The 22,496-nt window shown below is 39.7% G+C and overlaps 1 protein-coding gene across 2 annotated transcripts in view; it reads left to right on the top strand.

Moving 5' to 3' along the window:
• The window catches only part of Tnpo3 (transportin 3), a 74,862-nt gene that overhangs the window by 48,310 nt on the left and 4,056 nt on the right, over positions 1-22,496 (top strand). For both annotated transcript variants that reach the window (XM_051151788.1, XM_051151787.1), the window contains 10 exons: positions 2,298-2,489; positions 2,920-3,011; positions 4,331-4,407; positions 6,138-6,198; positions 7,501-7,641; positions 8,908-9,024; positions 11,288-11,382; positions 13,335-13,491; positions 13,703-13,870; positions 15,846-15,958. In XM_051151788.1, coding sequence (XP_051007745.1) covers positions 2,298-2,489; positions 2,920-3,011; positions 4,331-4,407; positions 6,138-6,198; positions 7,501-7,641; positions 8,908-9,024; positions 11,288-11,382; positions 13,335-13,491; positions 13,703-13,870; positions 15,846-15,958 — 1,213 coding nt within the window. The remainder of the gene's footprint in view (positions 1-2,297; positions 2,490-2,919; positions 3,012-4,330; positions 4,408-6,137; positions 6,199-7,500; positions 7,642-8,907; positions 9,025-11,287; positions 11,383-13,334; positions 13,492-13,702; positions 13,871-15,845; positions 15,959-22,496) is intronic.

The raw sequence follows: 22,496 nt of genomic DNA on the forward strand, positions 1-22,496 counted from the left end.
TGCCTCTGCTGCCGCCACTTGAGCTGGTTCTGGTGTCTTGGGTTTTTTTGTTTGTTTGTTTGTTTGTTTTTTGTTTTCTTGTTTTCCTGTTTTCTTCTCTTAGAATAAACATATCATAAGTTGCTTATTAGTTGGTAACAGTTGTAGGGCTGTATTACTTAATACTTTTCTTAACGCACAAATATATGTATGAGCTAATCAGACTATCCTAAAAACCAATACACTAAAGGGAAAAAGAAGGTCTTTTTCTGTTAAGTAAATGTTTTATATAAAAGATAAGAATTATTCAAAATAAATATAAATTAAAATTAAACAAGATTTGAAGTTGGAATGAATTATATATCCCAACACCCCCATTTTGTAGATAAAGACACTGAGATCCAAAAAAAAAAAAAAAATTCTGTCCAGAAAAATATGTAATTAAATTCCTGATATTTAAAAGAGATCTATTCTAAGAATTTTGTGTTCCTAAATTTGTGAATGTTTACAAATAATACACCACAGAAAGTAAACGTGTTTCTTTTCTCAATTTGTGCACAAAGCCAATCTATGTATGATAGGTTTACTTAGTGTATAACCAAGTCACTTTGCAAGTAGAGCATGTCATTCATAATGTTTACAAAATTCCACTCTGTGTGTGTGACATCTAGGAGCCAGAGTTCAGAATTTTGTATGCCCACTTCTATCACTCTCAACCTTTTTTTATTTTTAATATTTTTATTTATGACGTATACAATGTACACGCTAGAAGTGGGCACCAGATCTCATTATAGATGTTTTTTTTTTGGTTTGTTTGTTCATTTGTTTGGACACAGGATTTCTCTAAGTAGCCCTGGCTGTTCTCACTATAGACCAGGCTGACCTCAAACTCAGAGATCCACCTGTCTCTGCCTCCCAAGTACTGGGATTAAAGGTATGTGCCACCACTACCTGGCTTGTTTGTTTGTTTATTTGGTTGGTTGGTTTGGTTCGGTTTAATATTTCTTGTCTTAAAAAAAAATATGATCTTATAAAGAAAGGTAAAAAGAATAGGATTAACTCTAGAAGTAAACCTTTGCAGTTGCCTTTGGTAAAATAGAGAGATAGGATTAAATTTTTTTCATTTAGAAGTGATACAGATAGGTGTGGGAAATGATTTATGGATAAAGCACTTACTTGCCCTGCAAACTTGAGGGCTGGACAGATGAAGTGACCAAGAGAAGTCCCAGTATTAGAGAGGCAGAAACCGTGTCTCTAGGGCAGGCTGGCTAGTAAACCAATCAGCAAGCTCTGTGTTCAGTTCAGAGTGTCTACCTCAATAAATAAAGTGCAGAATGTTACAAGACACCCAATCTCAACTGCAGGGCTGCACATACATGTGAACACGCATATACATACGTACGTGTGCACACATAAATAAAAAATACTTTTAAGTGTTAAAAGATGCATTTTGCAGACTGGACAGATGGCTCAGAGGTTAAGAGCACTGTCTGCTCTTCCAGAGGTCCTGAGTTCAATCCCAGCACCCACATGGTGGCTCACAACCATCAATACAGGTATCTGATGCCCTCTTCTGACATGCAGGTGTAAATGCAGATAGAGCACTCATACATAAAATAAAGAAATCTTTTTTAAAAAAAATATTTGCATGTAGTTTTAAATTATGTGTAGCAGTGTAGATAGAGTGTATAGGAGTGCAGATGTCTTCAGAGGCCAGAAACATCAGATCCCTCTAGAGCTGGGGTTACAGGCAATTGTAAGCCACTCAGTGTAGGTGCTGGAAACTGAATTCAGGTCTTCCAGAAGAGCAGTGCATGCTGCTAACGTCTGAGCCATCCTTTGGGCTCATAGTCAGTGGTTTTCATTTCATGTACATTGGTATTTTGCCTACAAGGGTGTCCGATCTCCTGGTACTGGACCTACAGACAGCAGTGAACTGCCCTGTAGGTGCTGGGAATTGAAATGGGATCCTCTGGAAGAGCAGCCAGTGCTCTTAACCACTGAGCCATCTCCAGCCTGTTGTTGGTTCTTTTGAGACAAGGTCTCACTAATGTAGCCCTGGCTGGTCTAGAATTCATTAAATAGACCAGGCTGGCTTCACACTTAGAGATCAGCCTTCTCTGCCTCCCAAGTACTAGGGTTAAAGGCATGTGTCACCACACCTGATAAATTTTGTGGTTTTATACTAATGCTTAGGGTGCTTTAATATATTTCATTTTATGAGGTTCTTTTGAAATATGTGTTAAATCTTTGTTGCAACGAAGCATATATTTTTCTTGCATTTCAGATATATAATGTATATTGGCTTTATTTTTTAGACCCTGTATTGGGCTACTTGATGAAAGGCCTCTGTGAAAAGCCTCTGGCTTCTGCTGCAGCCAAAGCCATTTATAACATTTGTTCAGTTTGTCGGGATCATATGGCTCAGCACTTTAATGGACTCCTAGAAATTGCACACTCCCTTGATTCTTTCATGTTGTCTCCTGAAGCTGCAGTGGGTTTGCTAAAAGGTGAGTAACAGTCTCCTCTGTACCACTACTTGGAGTTAACAATTATAATGTACTTAGTAATGGCTAAGGTGGCTTTTCTGTTCAGGGGTCAGTGTTTACTATGTGTTCATACATTGTTTTCTTAGCAAAACTTAAGCCTATCAAACTATTTTATACTGCATGCATATGATGTGCTTATATCGCCTGGTTATAGATTTGGTGCAGAGACAACACATTCAGATTTAACATGCTCATGTTTGAAATGAATAAACTTTTAATTATATCAAGGTGAAAACCAGTCTGAATTCTAAGTACGTACAAGAAATGTTATAGTTCTTAAAACTGCTAATCTTTTAAAAAGAATTCTGTTAATGTGTGTAATATAGATCAACTAACTTAATTACCTCAATTCGGCCATTATGTTCTTCATTTAAGTCATATTGTTTTTCAGGAACGGCTCTTGTCCTAGCAAGACTACCTTTGGATAAGATTACTGAATGTCTTAGTGAGTTGTGTTCTGTTCAGGTTATGGCATTGAAAAAGGTGAGACCAAATAAGTAAGACATGAAACATATATTATATAGAAATAGATATATAGATGTTCAGAAAGAAAAGGTGCAATTCTGGTTTACAAGTCAGTGATATATGTTTAAAAGGCAAGAGAATGAACTGAAATGTATTAAAATTAGTAATTCAGAGTATCCATTTACTAAAAAATGGACAGTTGAATGTTCATTTTCAGCAAGAGAAGTCTGAAAAAAACAGTTAGGCAATTTTATAGGAATTCAAACATTAAACTGTGTTATACAAGCCCAGAAGCTGTATGTCAGTCACTTGACATGACCTCTTGATGAAAATCAAGAGACATAACAAGCACTGGTATATAATAAGGTTGCTGTTACCATAGCAATTTCTTTTTCCTGTGTACGCTTTAAAATACCCCCTGCACTTGAGAGGCTGATTCAGTAGGATCAAGAGTTTGAGACCAGCTGGGCCGTATACTGAATTCTAGGCAGCCTGGACTAAATCGTGCCATGCTCTTAAAACAAACAAACGAACCCAAAGTAGCAGTATACTAGTATAGTAAGCACATTAGTAACAGTCATATCAGATGTTACACAAATAGAGAAATAAGCATTGCATGCTGCTATTTGAGTAGCTGTGACATCTCTTAAGTGTTGTTTTTCAAATTCATTACAATCCTATAAAATCACTTTTTGCATGTACTCTCTCATTGACCAAAGCATTGCTTATGTGGCACATGATTATTTGAAAATCAGTTGATTCTCTATATTAGTGATAACCATTTAGAAGGTCCAGTGTGAAAAGACCATGCACATTAGTAAGTAAAACCATTCCTAGAAACCTAGAGTGTTGGAAAGGTGAGACAACAGGATCATGATTTCAGGGCTAGCCTCAGCTATACAGTGAGACTCTGTCTCCAAAAAAAAAATGTAGTCTACCATATTTTGTTGAAGAACACTTTAAAGCTGTCAGCTCTTCTCCAATTGCACTTCTAGTTCAGTGACAATAGACATACTAGTAGAAGTTTTAGAACTTGCCATAATGATCCTGAAGTTCATCTGTAATGATCTATGCTGCTAGCAGTATTTAAGGAATTTTAGGAAAGAGAATGAGAGACAGTTCGCTTAAAACATGTTTTAAAGTGCTAATAATCATAACAATTTATGTATTATACAAAGCTAAATATAAGTAGGATATGATGACACATGCCTAGCTATCCTGGGCTACATAGGAAGACCTTATCTAAAAGAAATGAGCAGTTGAGGCAAGGTGATATTTAAGGATGTCTGTTGCAGTATTTGCTAATGGTCTGTGTGTGTTAATGTCTGTCTCTTCAGCTGTTGTCTCAGGAGCCCAGCAATGGCATATCTTCAGATCCCACTGTATTCTTAGATCGCCTGGCAGTAATATTTAGGTAAGAAGGGAATATCTGGATTCTTTTTTAGAGTTAATACAAAAGCACAAATGAAACACCAAAATAGACCAGCAGTGTTGGTACAGGCCTGTAATCCCAGTTCTTGGGAGATGGAGGTGGGAAGAAGTTGAAGGTTAGGGTTAGGAGGGCCACATAGTAGACTACCTAGTAAAATTATGCTTCTGACCTCACCCTGCTATACACACCAGGCTCACACGCATGCACGCACACACACCACCACCACCACCACCACCACCACCACACCACACCGTCGTCATCACTTTGGTTATTAGTTCAGTGATTCTCAAACTTCAGTGTGTCCCAGAATCCTCTGGAAGCTTTTTCAAAACAGATTGTTAGGTTCCATTTCCCTTCTATATTGATTCACTGGATCTTTGATAAGATATTGCATTTCTAGTAAGTTTTAAGGTGATATTGCTGTTTCTCCATGATGTTGCAGAGACAATACTCTTGGAATTGTTGATTATAAGGGTCCAAAAATTAATGAAACCTCTTTAGTGCTGAGTGAAGTAAATCATTTGCATTGAAGAGGAACTGTGATTAAAAAGACATTTGACTAATGGTGACCAAAACTTTGCTTTATAAATTTGTCAGACTCATAGGCAATTGGAATATCAGAGTAGTAGTTGCATAGAAGCCTGTGTTGGGCATTGTTTTTACTTATTAGCTATTGCCAGCAAGTATCTTTCTGGGACTTGATACAACACTTTTCTTTCCATAGCTAGGAGACTCTTGTTTGTATTTTTTTAAGACAGGATTTCTTTGTGTAGCCTTGGCTGTCCTGGAACTAATTCTGTAGACCAGGCTGGCTCAAGCTCACAAGAAATCTACCTGCCTCTGGCTCCTCTGCCTCTGGCTTGGATTAAAGATGTGCACCACAATTGCCCAGCATAACAGTAGCTTTTATTTTGTGGTAAATGAAAGAACATCTACAGTGATATAAACAAAGACACTATGATGTTCCTGTTACACTTCTTAAAAATTAGAGAGTAGCTTGAAGTTGGTAGTTAATTATGCAGCTTCCCCCTGGCTTTCTTCAAATTAGTGGGCTTTAGCACTAAACAGAGAAGTTGGATTTCACGTTTTTTTCTGTAGATCCATAGTATGTAACCTAGGTTCAGACTAGAACAATGGCAAACCTCTTGGTAAGCTATAGTTCTTAGAGCCTTTTGGCTCACTCTTTTCTTTTTTCTTTTTCTTTTGACACCATCCAGGATGTAGCCTTGGCTAGCCTGGAACTTGGTGTGCAGACCAGGCTGACCTCAAAGTTTTAGAGATCTGCCTGTGTCTGTCTCCCAAGTGCTGTGATCAAAGGTGTGCACAGTCACACTCAGCTAAGCTTTCTGTTTTAATGCACAGCGTAGGTTCAAACAGCTTGCATTTTTATTAATGTGGAAAAATACATTTAGATTTATAAAGAGGGATAATAGAAAAAATAATAGTGCCATTCCTGCTGCCCATACAGCCAGAGTTGCATGAAATTTGTTTGTCCTAGTGGAAGTGAATTAATGGCAGTTTATTGTTTGTATCTGGGGGGTAGGAGATGGCTTAAATTATGTTTGTTTTTGCTTGAATGGACTAGAAGAAAACTGTGTTGATATAAGTAATTGAGTCTACCACCTGATTTATGACCAGAGAACGTGGTCAGGGTTCTCAATTAAATTCCCCCCCCCCCCCCCCCACTGTTTGGGGCTTTTGTCTTTTCCCAGACACACCAATCCTATTGTAGAAAATGGACAGACTCATCCGTGCCAAAAAGTCATCCAGGAAGTAAGTACTAGTGGGTCCTCTTTTCTTTCACCTTTAAGGTTTTGAGGAACTCAGATGAAGAGACACTATCTTCTTTGTTCATAGGAAGATTTAAGTTGTTGGTGTGGCTTGATTGTTAGGTTTAGACCTGATAATAAAATGATTGGGAAATGTGCTGAAAGGCTAAAGATTAACTAATTACTAGGAGGCTTAATCAGTCCTAGCACAATCATTTTGTCAAAGCTGATGACATTAATTTCTCTTCTATGTAAGTTTTCCCTTCCACTTTATTTACTCAAGATAATATGAAGATCAAGAGGCATGGTTTTTGTTTGTCTTTCAAAGATTTGTTTGTTTATTATATAGACAGGCTCTGCCTGCATGTATATCTGCAGGCCAGAAGAGGGCACCAAAGTTCATTATAAATGATAGTGAGCCACCATATGGCTGCTGGGAATTGAACTCAGGACCGCTGGAAGAGCAGACAGTGCTTTTAACCACTGAGCCACCTCTCCAGCCCAAGAGGCATGGATTTTGCTTGTTAGATTGCTTTTTTGCTTGCTTTATAAACTGTGTGTAACCTGTAGGAGTTGATTCTCCCCTTGTGCTATGTGTCATAGGTTTTGGAGGCAAGTGCCTTTACTACTGTACCATCTCTACAGCCAGAGTCACGGTTTTTAGAAGTGCATTGCATACTCTAGAAGTTACACAAATACTAGATACCTTAATTGTTCAGTGTAGCAGATAATGTTGTTTATTACCCCAGTCCTTTTGTTTGTCTTCCACTTTCCTGGAACTACCTTTAAATACATTTCCTCTGTAATTCATTTTTATCCTCACTCAGGAAACCTGAAATTTAGGAAAATGTGTATCTGGTTTTTATAAAGTTAGAGTTGGTGCCTTGTCCTAAATAGTCACTGTTTCTTTCAAGAAGCAATTGGGTTTTAGTTATGTGTAATACATGAACCTGTGTGAGAGAGAGAGAGAGAGTGTGTGTGTGTGTGTGTGTGTGTGTGTGTGTGTGTGTGTGTACACACACTGGCTATATCAGGCCAGTTCCTTAATTTAAGGAAAATTTAATCCAAATCAGACAGGTGTCAGAATGTGTGCTGTAATCCCAGTAACTCGGAAGGCTGATGCAGGAAGATCACAGGTTTGAGGCCAGCCTGGGCCACATAGAGCTGAAGGCCAGTCTGCACTATGATATAGATTATGTCTAATAATAATATTTATTTAATTTAAACCAAGTCAGATTATTACCAATTTAGGATTATTTTCTCGGCTATTAGTTGATATGCTTTCTTTCTCATACTTTTGACTTAGATATGGCCAGTTTTGTCTGAGACTCTAAATAAGCACCGAGCTGACAATCGGATTGTAGAGCGTTGTTGCAGATGCCTGCGTTTTGCTGTTCGTTGTGTAGGCAAAGGATCTGCAGCCTTGCTGCAGCCACTAGTCACACAGGTAAGGTTTCCATGAGAGGAAACCATGTGATTAGAACTATACTCAGACCAAAAACTTTGCTGATGAAAGGACTTTTGATTGACTAGAAAGGAAAATACATTTTAAGTAAACGAGTATATGAAGTAGATAAGTTCTCTATAGAGAAACAGCTTAAATCGCCGTAGTCTGAATACACTAGCTAAAATCATGTAGAGAGACCAACTAATGCTCAGCCTTTATGTGACAGTGATAAACCTTTTTATATTAATCTCTTTGGGGGAAATGAAATAACTCAGACTTTGCTGTTTCCTGTCCCAGAGAGATTTTATTCTATATTGGCCATATTTTGCTGTTCACACAAGTCTCTTTTATTTGTCAAAAATAAATGTGTTTTCTCTTCCTCTAAGTGTGTGTTATACATGCTTGTATGTAGGAGGAATGTTGTCCAAAGTTAACAGTGAGTGTCTTCTTCAATTGATCTCTACTTTTATTGTTGAAATAGGGTCTCTCCCCAAGCCTGGAGATTGTCATGATTGTAGCTAGTAGCTTGCTCCAAGGGTGCCCTGCTCTTCCTCCCCAGTGTTGGAATTGCAGGTGGCCACCTCACCTGCCCAACATGGCCATGAGTTTTGGGGATCTAAACTCTGGTCCTAACACTTATGCTTTATCCATAAGTCATCTCCCAGTCCCACTTGATTTTTTAATCATGAGGATTGGCAAGTAATTGTGATGGTATGATTTGCTGAAGTAAAATTTAGACCTTAGATCATTACAAGGTCTGTGTTGTTAACCTGCCAGTTTAAGTATAGCACGTTTAAACTCTGGGGGAGTGGATGGGCATTTTTGTGGTACACTGTCAAATTAGAATGAGAAAATTGATTAAACCAGTGAGACCTACACTTCTACTGTGTGTCCCTTAACAGGGGAGAAAAAAAGAAAAGAGGGCTGGGTATAGTTTCACAGTCCCTTAATCTCAGACAGTAAGACTATTTTGGGAATCCTACCCAATGTCCTAAATTGCTTGTAGTTTGAAGTATTTGACAATTCTTTCAGCATTGGCTTAGGAAGAAAGTCAATCAAAGGCATGAAAAAAGGAGGTCTTTAAAAAGAAAACTTGGAAATTAAGTAATAGATCCTTATGCTTCACAGTGTATTGCCAACAAAATGTACTCCTCTGTCTTTAAGAAAAAGCCTCATTTGCATTTCTTTTTGGAAATAGATTCTTGATACTTCAGATACTTTCTGAAGGCTGAGGAGTAGAGTTGACTGGGTAATTTCTTCTTGCAGATGGTAAATGTGTACCATGTGCATCAGCATTCCTGTTTCCTGTACCTTGGCAGTATCCTTGTGGATGAGTATGGCATGGAAGAAGGCTGTCGGCAGGGGTTATTAGACATGCTCCAGGTATGTGTTTCTTGGAGAGACTATGCCAGGCCTTAAGGGCCAGAAAACCTTTGCTGTGTCTTCTTTATCTCTGTCACAGCCACAGCATGTTGATCTTCTAATACCGGGGAGATAGACACTTGGTAATTGTTTTTCTTTTTTTATCTATTAGTTTTAGACAGGGTCTCACTATGTGCCCTAGAACTCACTATGTAGACTAGGTTGGTCTCAAATTCACAGAGATATGCCTGGCTTTTTAACTTCTTACTACATTTGTTGGGGTGTGGGGTACACATACCACTACAAAGTGTGGAGGTCAGAGGACAACTTATGGGAGGTGTTTCTTTCCTTCCAGCATGTGAGTAGTCCAGAAGATTAAACTCAGATATCAGGTTTGATGACTAGATCACATCTAGTACATATATAAAATGTCATTACTAATGCTGGGGCTGAAGAGATGGCTCAGTGGGTGAGAGCACTTGCTATTGTGGCAGAGGACAGGAGTTCCAATGCCAGCATCCACATGGTGGCTTAAAGCCTTCCATTGATCTGACCTCCAAAGACACCAGGAATTCAGATGGTGTACATACACAACATGTAGACAGAACACTCATACACACAAATCCTTAAATTTTTTTTTTCAATTTCTAATTCAATGCCAATTATGGGGCCTCATGACTGCAGACAGTTTATGAGTTGAAAGCCAGTCTAAGCTATATAACAAAATATTTTCTTAAAAAATAAAGAGCTAAAGAGATGGCTCACTGGGTAAAAGTTCCTTTCTCAAAAACATAGGGACTTGAATTCAAATTCTCAAGAGCCCTAGTAAGAAAAGCAGTAGCGTACATCTGTATTTCCTACCAGATGCAGTAGTGCAAGCATCTATGATCTCATTGGTCTCATGGGAATTGAAGCTCTGACCAGGATGGCCCATGCAGCATTAAAAAGAGACCCCATTTCCCCAAGGGTGTCTGCTCAAACTATTGCACTAACCAAGGACAATATTAGTACTAAACACCTACTCTGATCTAGCCAACGGACAGGACATTCTCCGCAGTTATGGGAAGAGAAGGGACTGACTCTGACATGAACTCTGGTGCCCCATATTTGATGGCCTCCCCTTGGTGGGGAGCCCTGGTGGCACTCAAAGAAAGAATAGGCAGGCTACCAAGATGAGACTTGATAGCCTGTGACCATAAAGTGGGGGAGGAGATCCCCCTCGATCATGGACCTAGGGGAGGGAAATAGGGTGGGAGTGGGAGGGAGGGAAGAAAGGGAAGATACAAGTGATAGGAGAAAATTGAGTTGTAATCTGAATAAATTAGTTAATTAAAAAGAAAGAAAGAAAGAAAGAGACCTCATCTCAAACAAGGTGAAAGTTGAGGATTCACACCTAGGGTTGTCATCTGACCTGCACATTTGTATACATACAAACAGGTTTTTAAAATTCCACGAAATATTCAAATGGCTCCTGACTATAATCTCATTATTCAGGAAGCCGAATTGAGAGGATTACTATGATTTTTGAGACCAACCTAGATACACTGTCAGGAGCTCTGTGACATCATCTTCTAAAATAAACAGATTTTTTTTTAAAGGGAAGACAAGGCACAATTTTCAATCAGTGAGTTGGTCTGTTCACTATCATCAACTGAAATCTGGACTTTCATCTCTTTCTGAAGTGTGTTCTGTGTGTGTTATGTGTGTGGTATGCACATCAAGGTGTAGGGGGTGTGTGTATGCATTTGGAGAACAGAGTAGAACATCAGTTGTGTGCTTCTCCTGCTTTCTCCCAATAGCCTTGAGACAGGGTCTTGCTGACCAGAAGCTCACTTTTTTACAAGGCTGGCTGGCTAGTAAGCTCTTAGGGTCTACCTGTCTCTGTCCCCCAGTGCTGAGGTTACGGGCATGTACAGCCATACTTGGTCTTTTATGCAGGTAATGGAGACCCAAGCTCAGTTCCTTGTGCTTGCATAGCAAGTGTTCTTCCTCTGTTCCTGATATGTGAACCTTTTTTGGTCCTTTTCTTTTTCTTTTTCTTTTCTTTCTTTCTTTCTTTTTTCTTTTTTTTTTTTTTTTTTTTTTTTTTTTTTTTTTTTTTTTTTAACTTATAAACTTGGTTTTTGAACTGGGCAAGAGTTTTCTTTTCCTAATGTACTCATCACAATCTTGCCATTTCCTGTGTGCTTTTCCCACGCTTTGTATTTGCTATGGCGGTTGGCAAGTCTGAGTATTGTGGCATTTATGTATAAGCATTTGTTTTTAATTTGCTGTTTCGTTCTAGGCGCTATGCATTCCCACATTTCAGCTCCTAGAGCAGCAGAATGGTCTCCAAAATCACCCTGACACTGTAGATGACCTATTCAGGTTAGCAACCCGGTAAGTCCTTCTGAAAAACAAGACTTTTTAATGTTAATTGCTCATCCCTTGTCACTACTTCATGTTGCCATCCTGCATTTTATTATTTTTTCCCTATAAAGTTGAGGTCATTGGGAAACGTAGCTTACTGATTCGTGACCTCTTTGTGAGCTGGTCTGACTTGAGAGTATGGAGGTGGAGGACAGGGAGTATGCACAAGACAAAAATGTACTTAGGTAGGTTAGAAGTGTGTCTCATTGGAGACCCTGGGCTCAATACTTCCATCAAGTGGGCGGGGTGGGGGCAATGCTTATCCATTGTCTTAGACTTACTATTGCTGTGATGGAAACACTATAACCAAAAGCAACCTGGGGTGGAAGAAGTTTATTTTGCTCACAGTTCCATATAACAGTTCATCATCAAAGGCAGTGAGGGCAGGAACTTGGTGGCAGGAACTGATGAAGAGAAATGCTTACTGGCTTGCTCAGCCTGCTTTCTTATAGAACCCAGAACTATTGGGCAAGGGGTGGCCCCACCCTCAATAGGCTGGGCCCTCCCACATCAATCACTAATTAAGAAAATGCTTCATAGGCTTGCCTTCAGCCTGATCTTACGGAGTTATTTTCTCAGTTGAGACTCCCTCCTCTGATGACTGTAGCTCTGATGACATAAAACTAGCCAACACGCCCAGATAATTCCCAGTAGTGTTACTGTCCCAAGATGCTCTCATTATTTCACTTTACTCTAACTACTTGGAAAAGCTGAGCATCCTTCATATATAATCATATCTTAGAACCAGTGATTCCTGAGCTTGTTGTTTTGCTTGTTTAAAGACAAGATCTCCCTGTGTGTCCCTGACTGGCCTGAAAGCTCACTCTGTAGACCAGGCTGGCCAGGATTTGCCTGCTGGAATTAAATATTTACACATGCCCAGTTTGCTCTCACTGCCTCAGTTACTTCTCCCCTGACAAACAGCTTAAGGAAGAAAGGGTTTATTTTTGCTTACAGTTTGATGTTATAGTTTGTCATGGGGAAATTATAGCAGTAGGAACTGGAAGCAGCTGGTCTCATTGCATCCTCATCAAATAGCAGAAAGCAATGAATGCTTGTGCTCAGCTGACTTTTTCTCCTTTTTATGCAGCCCAAGATCCCAACCCAAAGAATGGTGCCACCCACTGTGAGTGGGTCTCCCCACCTCACTTAACCTAATCAAGCTAATATCCCCCAAGAATGCCCAGAATCCTGTCTCCCAGGTGATTATAGATCTCACTGAGTTAAAATTGAGATTAACCATTTTACTGCCCCTCCCCTTTTTTATATAAATAAAAGTTTTAAAAGAATAACTCTATATTCACAGCAAAATTCAGTGAAAAGACCGGGCTGTGGTGGTGGCGCAAACCTTTAATCCCTAATCCCAGCACTCGGGAGGCAGAAGCAGGCAGTTCTCTATTTGAGGCTAGCCTAGTCTACAGAGTGAGTCCAGGACAGCCAGAGCTGCACAGAGAAACCCTGTCTTGGTGGGGGGGGGGGTGAGTGAAAAGTATGCATTCCTTGTTACTTTTGTTGTCTCTACACACATGGGTGTGTGCACAGACTTCCTCTTTTATCAAGATTCTCCTCCAGAGTGGTACATTTACTAAAATTAATTCTCGCACATTTATGTATTGAAACCAAAGTCTAGAGAGGACATTAGGATTTACTACCCACCCCCCCACCCCCCCAGAGCTGAAGACCGAACCCAGGGCCTTGTGCTTGCTAGACGAGCGCTCTACCACTGAGCTAAATCCCCTTGTGCATTCATGTTTGTTTTGAGAAGGGTCCAATGACTAGTTACCATTATAATATTAAGTCTTCCATGCTCTGTTTTAGCCCTCCATCCCTATAATCCCTGGCAGCCAGTAGGTTTTTGTCCTTTATTTAGGCTACTTCTGTAGTCTAATCTTGTTAATACCTAACTTTTCCTCACATACTAGATATATTCAGCGTAGCCCTGTCACCCTGCTGAGGAGCCAAGTAGTCATCCCAATCTTACAGTGGGCCATTGCATCCACCACCTTGGACCACCGAGACGCCAACTGTAGTGTCATGAGGTTCCTGCGAGACCTCATCCGCACAGGAGTAGCAAATGATGTGAGTATAAACATACTTTTCCTACTTTATGGCTTTTTCTCTTTCTTTTTAGTGTTCTTGATGTTGTAGATAACCTATACCATACGGGCTCAGTCACTGGGATCAGATTACTGACTTCTAGATCTCAGGCTTCTGTGTTAGCTGCTGTAGGCTGTACAAGACTGTCTAAAGTGATCATCACTCCTACATACATGTTTGTGTTTTCTTATAGCATGAAGAAGATTTTGAATTGCGAAAGGAACTGATTGGACAGGTGATGAACCAACTTGGACAGCAGCTTGTAAGCCAGTTGCTCCACACATGCTGCTTTTGTCTCCCCCCTTATACCCTACCAGATGTGGCTGAAGTGCTCTGGGAGATCATGCAGGTTGACAGACCGGTAAGGTTCTTTCATAAGGTGCCTAATAAGCTGTGGGTCCATGCAACTGGCCCTAAGCTTGAAGCAGCTATACTGTGTTTGTTCTTGGAACCAAGAAATGACAGTATATGTATAAAAGGTGTATGTGTTAATGAAGTGATTTTGTGTGATCACTGCCAATATAATTGTCTTTTGGTTTTTTGTTTGTTTATTTGTTTGTTTAAGTTTTTCTTTATTATGTATACACTGCTCTGTCTGCACGTACACCTGCAGGCCAGAAGAGGACATCAGATTACATTATAGATGGTTGGGAGCTACCATGTGGTTGCTGGGAATTGAACTCAGGACCTCTGGAAGAGCAGTCAGTGCTCTTAACCTTGGAGCCATCTCTCCAGCCCCAATGTAATTATTGTTTAAAGGAATTTTTTAAATGCAAGTCAAATTTAGTTAGCTATGTAGCTTTAGCAATCCCTAATTATCACAACTCATACTAGTAGCAAAAATTACATATAGATACCTAAAATAGGAGGTCAGTTTAAGCCAAGGATACCATTATGGAGGCTTATAAAGGAAAAACTTGTCATCAGTTGAATTCTAAATTCCGTATTTTCCTATCAGCTCCATTACAGAGGCAGGTGGATCATTGTAAATTCAATGCCAGCCTGGCCTACAAGCAAGTCCAGGACAGCCAAGATAACATAGAGAAACCTTGTCTTGAAAAGCAAAACAAAACAAAAAAAGAAACAGCCAAATGATAGTGGCATGCTCCTTTAATCCCAGCACTCAGGAGGCAGAAGCAGGCATATTTCTGAGATCCAGGCCAACCAGGGCTGCTCAGCAAAATCCTGTTTCAAAAACGAAAAAATAAAATTAAATGAAATATGCAGATACATAATGGTACATACTTGTAATCCGAGCTAATCTCAGCAAAGCAGGAGGATCACTACAGGTTTGAGGCAAGCCCAGTTACATAGTGAATTTCAGGACACGTCACAGAAACAAAAACAGAGAGACAGTATGAGTGAGTGTAGAAAGCGGGTTGTGTCTGTGTTTGTCTTGTTGATGTTCATTTTTTATTTTTCTTAAGATAGGCTCTAGGCCAGTCTGGAATTCCCTATGTAACCTGAGCTGGCCAGAAATTCTCAGTTCTCCTGCTGTCCACCTCCCAAGTGCTGGGATTAATGGCATGCCTGGCTTGGCCTTGCTATTTAAGCCACACATTGTGGGCTGGAGAGATGGCTCAGCAGTTAGGAGCACTGGCTATTCTTCCAAAGGGCCTGGGTTTGATTCTCAGTACACACATAGTAGCTTGTCTGTAATTTCAGTTCCAGGGGATGTAACACCCTCTTCTGACCTCCAAGGGTACTATACTCATGTGGTACAAAGACGTACATGTAGGCAAAATGCCACCTATACATACATATATACGTATACATACAATAAAACAAAAATGTAAGCCACACATTGTGGGACACTCATTATCAATATTTCCAATTATAGCTTACTTATCTGTAACAGCCACAAGTGTTCTTTCATTTCTTCATAATTTGATTTGATCTTTTCTGAGCTTCTTACTGTCTTCTCAAAGTTAGACTGCAGGCGCATGCTAACAGCACCTTTTTTGCTGAATATTTCGTTCTTGATCTATCTGTTATCCAGATGTTTAATTTTAATTGCTTTTGGTCTTTAAGCTCAAGAGTTTCTGGCACCCAGTGATTTTTTAAAAATAATATGTTAATGGTAGGAGCAGACCAAAAGTCTCATCCAGAAGAGACTTCACTTGCAAGGAACAGCTGACCTCTGCCTCTTTGAAGAGAAGCTACACCTGTACTTGCAGAGTTCATCAACCCAGAGTGTTTGAAGGCCTAAGATAGTGCTTTGCAAATCTTATTTGGTCCAAGTAAAGGGAACTCATCTGGAGTTGGGTACTATCTGTAGGGTGCCAGGTAAGTAATCTTACCTTCTTTTTAAACTCTTATCCAATTTTTCTATACAGACTTTCTGTCGGTGGCTAGAGAATTCCTTGAAAGGTTTGCCAAAGGAGACAACAGTGGGAGCTGTTACAGTGACACATAAACAACTTACAGATTTCCACAAGCAAGTCACTAGGTGAGTGATACTGGGGCCTTGTGAAAGGACAATAGTGCCTAGGTTATGTAGAAAATGTATCTACTTAGATTTGCATTCCACCAGTTGGCATAGAAAGTCAATGGGTGGCAGCGTCACCATGCTGTTTATTATGTTTGTCACTTAACTAACTAACCCTGAGGAAATATATCTTTGCTGTTCATGTTCTTAGTTCTCATAATATTTAATATGTAGGGGTGAGGAACTCCTCCACACATGCCTTGAGATTTGATCAGGTGATTCTAGAGCCCGCCAAGTTGACATTAACGTTAGCATTATGAATGTTTATTTTCTGTTAGTCCACATTTAAGGTTGCTTCTCTTCTTGTCTACTGGGAATCATCCTGGTATAAATAACATTGCTATAAATATGGATGCTATTGTTACACATAGCTCCTAAAACCTGACCTTTAATCCCAGCACTCACAAGTCAGAAACAGGAGGATCTCTGTGAGTTTGAAGCTACTCTGTTCTACATAGCAAATTCCAGGCCAGCCAGGGCTACATAATGAGATCCACTCTCAAAAGAACAAACAGTAAAAATGGTTTACTTCTGGGCCCAGTAACCTGACTTCAATCCCCATGACCTACATAGTAGAGAAAGAACCAACTCCAAGCAACACACAGACACCTACTAGGTACATGGTTTGTAGATCTATTCTCCCATCCCTGTTAACTCTGCTGATTGTGCCCTTTGATGTTCAGGTAAGACATGCTTGTTCTAGTCTTAATTTTTGCAGTGCTAGGGGTGAAACCTAGGGTATTACATGTGCTTTGTAAGCATTCTGGCACTGAGCTTTCCTTTTTTGCTCTTTTTGTCTTGTTTTGTTTTCTTTTTTCGAGACAGGGTTTCTCTGAGTAGCCTTGGCTGCCTGGACTCGCTTTGTAGACCAGGCTGGCATCAAACTCACAGAGATCCACCTGCTTCGGGCTCCTGAGTGCTGGGATTAAAGGCATGTGTACCACATCCAGCTAAGTTTTTTGTTTTTTTTTTTTTAAGATTTATTTATTTATTATGTATACAGTGCTCTGTTTGCATGTTCACCTGCAGGCCAGAAAAGGGCATCAGATCACATTATAGATGATTGTGAGCCACCATGTAGTTGTTGGGATTTGAACTCAGGACCTCTGGAAGAACAGTCGGTGCTTAATCTCTGAGCCATCTCTTCAGCCCCTTTAAGTTATAATTTTAATGTAGTTCAATTTATACATTTTTATTTTTATTTCTTGTGTTTTTATCCTATTGAAAAATTGCTGGATCCAGCATCATAAAAGTTTTTTTTCCCTAGGTTTTCAGTGAAGAATTATAATATTAGATCTATCTTTCCTCTCTCTCTCTCCCTCCCTCCATTTAGTTTATTTATTTTATATGTTAGGGAATGTTTTTCTTTTGCAAGTAACTTCGATTTTTCTCTATAACATTATACATATGACTGTTCCTTTCTTAGGAAATATGTGATCATACACATGAAGATTTGCTTCTGGACTCTCTATTTCACTGATCCATATATCTGGCTTATGCCAGCCAGCGTTAAGCTACTTTGATTACTGTGGCGATATCATAAATTTCAAAATCAGGAATTGTGAGACCTCCGATTTTGTTGTCCTTTTTAAGATTTATTTATTTATTATGCAGTGTTCTGCCTCCATGTACACCTGCACACTAGAAGAGGGCATCAGATCACATTATAGATGGTTGTGAGCCACCATGTGGTTGCTGGGAATTGAACTCAAGACCTTTGGAGGAGCAGGCGGCACTCCTAACCTCTGAGCCATCTCTCCAGCCCCCTTGTCCTTTTTTAGGCCTGTTTTGAGTATGTGGAGTTTCTTGAGATTTGTATGAATTGTAGAAATCTTTCTTGCCTTTTTTTCCCCCCCTGTAATAATGTGGGTTTTGCACTTAATCAGTAGACTTCTTTGGATGTTATTGATAACCCTGTAAATGGTGGCTTATGTCTGTAATTCTAGCCCTGGGAAGGTGGAAATACAAAGGTGTATTTAAGGTACCCTCAGCCACATAGGGAGCTCGGGGCCAACCTAAACTACACAAGACTCTGTCTTAAAAGGGTGTGAGGGTGCTGAGGCAGGAGGATCTTTTGTAAGTTCAAGGCCAATCTAGGCTATATAGTTAGTTTCAGGTCAGCTATACTAAAATGTGAAATTTTGCCTTTAACTGAAAATTGAAAAAAGAGAGAAAGATTATGCTGTTATTTTGTGGCTTACTAAGTGGCTGAAGGTCATGCCCTAAAGCTGACTGATATTTTAATTTTGTATCAACTGACATGCATGGCTGAAAATTAGTATGTTAGCAGGCCTGTACCAGATAAGAATATATGAACTGGAGTGACCTTATGAAATGATTTGATTGCGTTTCATTGTGATTCTTTCCAGCATGGGACTCAGGTGAAAGTTGCTTCTCATTGCTTCTGTTTCTCTTTGCTCCATCTTGCTGGTCAAAAGAAACCATGATCTGTTGCCTCTAATTTCCTTGAAGCAAATGGAATTCTAAGGGAATCCTCCAAGGCTGTTGGTTTGAATCTTGCCATTATGCTGTTACTTTTAACTTTGGTTAATTCATTTGCAAATAGAGTTAGTGTACTACCTTAAAAGGCTATTAAGAGATGCCAAATGGAATCCCAAAGCTCCCACACGTAATAGATGATCCGTGAAGTTTAACTCCTTTTTGTTTGGGAAAAAAGCTGCCAGAATGTCGTTGCCTATTTGCAAAACTAGCTCTGGCATGTCTCTTATCATCTTTACAGCAGCCACCCACACACTCTGGAATAGTCTCCACAGGCTCACATGCTCTTGATGGGGCTAATATAGAATGACTAGAATAATGAATATGATTGAAATCAAGGTCACAGACGTTATTCTAATTCAAGAAAGGGGCAAGGGGAAGAGCCCGAGTAAAGCAATATTGTGAATAACCACAGCCTTGATTCTTGCCCAGTGAGAGGGGAACTGAACCAAGTAGCCTTGACCTTCATTGACAAACAAGTTGTGCAGCTCCCAGAACAGGCTGTGGCAGAGTGGGGGTGAGGGGGTGAGTAAATGTAAGAGGCAGTATGGACCTAAAAAGGGGGTTGAGATTGCTCACCTTCTCTTAGTAATTCTCTAGTGTGTGTTGCCCTTGAACCTGTGCATGACTCAGTCTCCCTTTTGGTTTTAAGGTCCTCTAACTCTTGCCTCAACATGTGGTTTTGTTTGCCACCCTAGCAGGGAAGGTGAACTGGTTCAGCTTCATTGTAGCAAGTCCCAGCCTGCTTTTTAAATGGTGTTAGTAATTAATTCCCCAGCTTTCTTATTTGGCCAACTTAAAGAAAGCTGAGCTTTATCAACCTAGAATATATCTTTTCTCCAAAAAAAACACGATAAGCCATCGCTAGCTCAAATTGATCAAGATTAAAAGAAATCCTTCCATTCTTTGCAACTTCTCCATCTTGTCTTGACTGCCTACCATGCTATCTTACCATGTACGACAACCTTAAAGATAAAAGGTGATGAACACAGATGGTCGGGTTGTCATTATCTGCCAAGACACCAGATAAAAGGGTTAAATATCTAGCACGTGCCTAGGATTATGAATCTTGAGGAAGAGTGACCATAAACATATTTGGGAGAAGACTTGGAATTATGGGACTAGAATATAGAAAATGGAACCAAGAAAAGTAATAGGAATTAGAAAATAAAATCAGAGACTAGAAACTAGTAGTCAATGCTTTAAGAACAGAGGTAAGAAAGTAATACTAGCATTTAAGGAACTTTTTATAATTTTGGATTTTATTTGGGTTTTGTTTTCATTGTATCTTTTCATTGAGCTTTTTGATCCTTTTTGTGGGCTTACTCACCAAAGATATTTAGGTTCAAAATTAGAGCTATTCCAACTTGGAGACAGAAATGGAGCTGATTGGAGACTAGGCCATCCTTACTATCTTAGTCAATGTTCTGTTGCTGTGAAGAGACACCATGACCAATGAAACTCATATAAAGGAAAGCATTTAATTTTGGTCTTGCTTAACAGTTTCAGTGGGTTGGTGCATTATCATTTTGGGCCCTCATGGGCCTATAACCGTATCATAATGCAAAGATGCATTCAGTCCAACTTCAAAAGTCCTCATGCTCCTTCATAATCTCAAGACTGCTTACAAGTCCAAAATTTATTCTGAGACTCATGGCAGTCTTTTAACTGTAACCCCTCGTAAAGTCAAAATGAAAAAGCAGATCACAAACTTCCAACAAACAGTGGTGCAGAATATACATTACTATTCCAAGATGGAAGAAAAGAGACAAAGTGGGGAATTACTGGGGCCAAGCGAGACCTAAAAGCCCAGCAGGGCAGACTCCAAATTCTGCATCTGACATGTCTGATGTCAGAACACTCTTCAGATCTCCAACTCCTTTCAACTTTGTTGCCTTTAACACACATCTTTCTCTTGGGCTGGTTCCACTCCCTGTTAGCAGCTTTCCTTGGCAGGTATCACACAAGTTTGGCATCTCCAACATCTTGGGGTCTCCAACACAACCCAGGCTTCATCTGCACTGCTTCATGCAATGGCCCCTATGGGCTTCCATGCAGGGACCACACACCTGGTCTCAGTGGCTTTCCTTAACTGAGGAGGGAGATTCCACAACCTCATTTTGTATCCTTGACTTTAAAGCCAAAAGCATGTGGTTGAAGCAACCAAGTTCTGTTGCTTTGGGGGGATTTGGGAGGAATTCACTAAATGTGTATCAGATTTCTGTTGATAGTTTCCTTCCCTGCTAAGGCTTTTCTTTAGTTCTTTCCCTAAATTGGAAGCTTAGCTGAGTAGGGTATTTTATTTCATTTAGCTTCAGATTTTTCTTTAAACTTTTTATCTCCCTGAGCACTGGGCTTAGCTCTATTACATTTCCTGGCACACCTTTTCTCCTCAAATTTACCTTTTGTATTTTCCCTTGCTCAGCTTGGTCCTTTTCATTATATATCTAGATAAGACTGGCCATTAAAAACCACATGACAAAGTCAATATTAGGCTGTCTTGAAATCTCTTTTGCCAATGCTGATAATCCAAAGCTCCTTAACTTAGCTTCAGGCATGTTTTTTTTTTTTTTTTTTTTTTTTTTTTTTTTTTTTTTTTCCTTTAAACAAGGTCAGAAAAAAAGAGTGGTGTTTAGGATACTTACTAATATTCTTCTTCTCCAAAACTTCTTGAGCCAAGCCATCATAATCTGTATTGCTCTCAGCATCACTGTCTTCAATGCTCCTACTATGCTTAAAGTATCCAACCAATTTTTTTGTCCAAAGTCTTCTATATTCTTCCAACAAAGGTCACACCTATCATTAATATCCCACTCCCTGGTACAAACTTCTAACTCTGTCACTATTATGTTTCTGTGAAGAGACACCATGACCAAGATAATTCTTATAAAAGAAAGCATTTAATTGTGGGCTTACTTACACTTAGTTCATTATCATCATGGTGGGGGAGCATGGCAGATTGTAAATAGACAGCTAGAGAGTTAGCTGAGAGTTCCACACCCTAATCCATAAGCAGAGAGAAACTCGACTTGGTGTGGGCTTTTGAAACCTCAAAGACCACCCCCAGTGACACATTTCCTTTAACAAGGTCACTCCTTTAAATCTTTCTAATCCTTTCAAATAGTGCCAGTCCCTGGTGACTAAGCATTCAAATACTTGAGCCTATGAGGACCATTCTTACTCAAACTATAGCACTTATTTTGCCACTTGGCCAGGCCACAGTTCTCTTGTGTTTGAACCTTGCTTGTTTTCTTGCTTTCTTGGTTTGGGTTGGGGTGTTTTGTTTTGTTTTGGGGTTGTTTGTTTGTTTGTTTGTTTGTTTGTTTTTGAGACAGAGTCTCCCTATATAACCTGGGGCTGGCCTAGGACTCACTGTATAGACAAGGCTAGCCTAGAACAGAGATCCTCCTCTCTCTGCCTCACAGGTGCTGGGACTAAGGGGCATGCACCACTATACTCAATATTTTAATTTCAGTACACTTTTATCTTGCTCTCAAAAAAGGGGCTAGAGGGGCTGAAGAGATGGCTCAGAGGTTAAGAGCACTGCCTGTTCTTCCAGAGGTCTTGAGTTCAATTCCCAGAAACCACATGGTGGCTCACAACCATCTATAATGTGATCTGATGCCATCTTCTGGCCTGCAGGTGTACATGCAGACAGATCACTACATATATATATATAAATTCAATTATATATTAAATAAATCTTTAAAAGGGGAGTTAGAGATGGAAGTATTCCTCCAGCTAGGTTTATTGAAAGATCAGTTGAAAAGGGGTACAGTTTCCAATATGTAGGATATTAGGATAATAAATGAATCTTGAGTCTCTAGCACTTTCTGGGTACCTGCCTATCCTCTCTTAGTCCTTTGTAATAGCATACCACATAGCAGCATCTGGTGGCTACTTGCCCTCCAAACTGACACTGGGGACATGAATGACATGAACTTGCACACACTTGGTTGCTTCCTTAGCATATGTTGTTTATTTGAAAATAGACTGAAAA

Source organism: Acomys russatus, chromosome 10, assembly GCF_903995435.1.
Source record: "Acomys russatus chromosome 10, mAcoRus1.1, whole genome shotgun sequence".
Classification (NCBI taxonomy): Eukaryota; Metazoa; Chordata; class Mammalia; order Rodentia; family Muridae; genus Acomys; species Acomys russatus.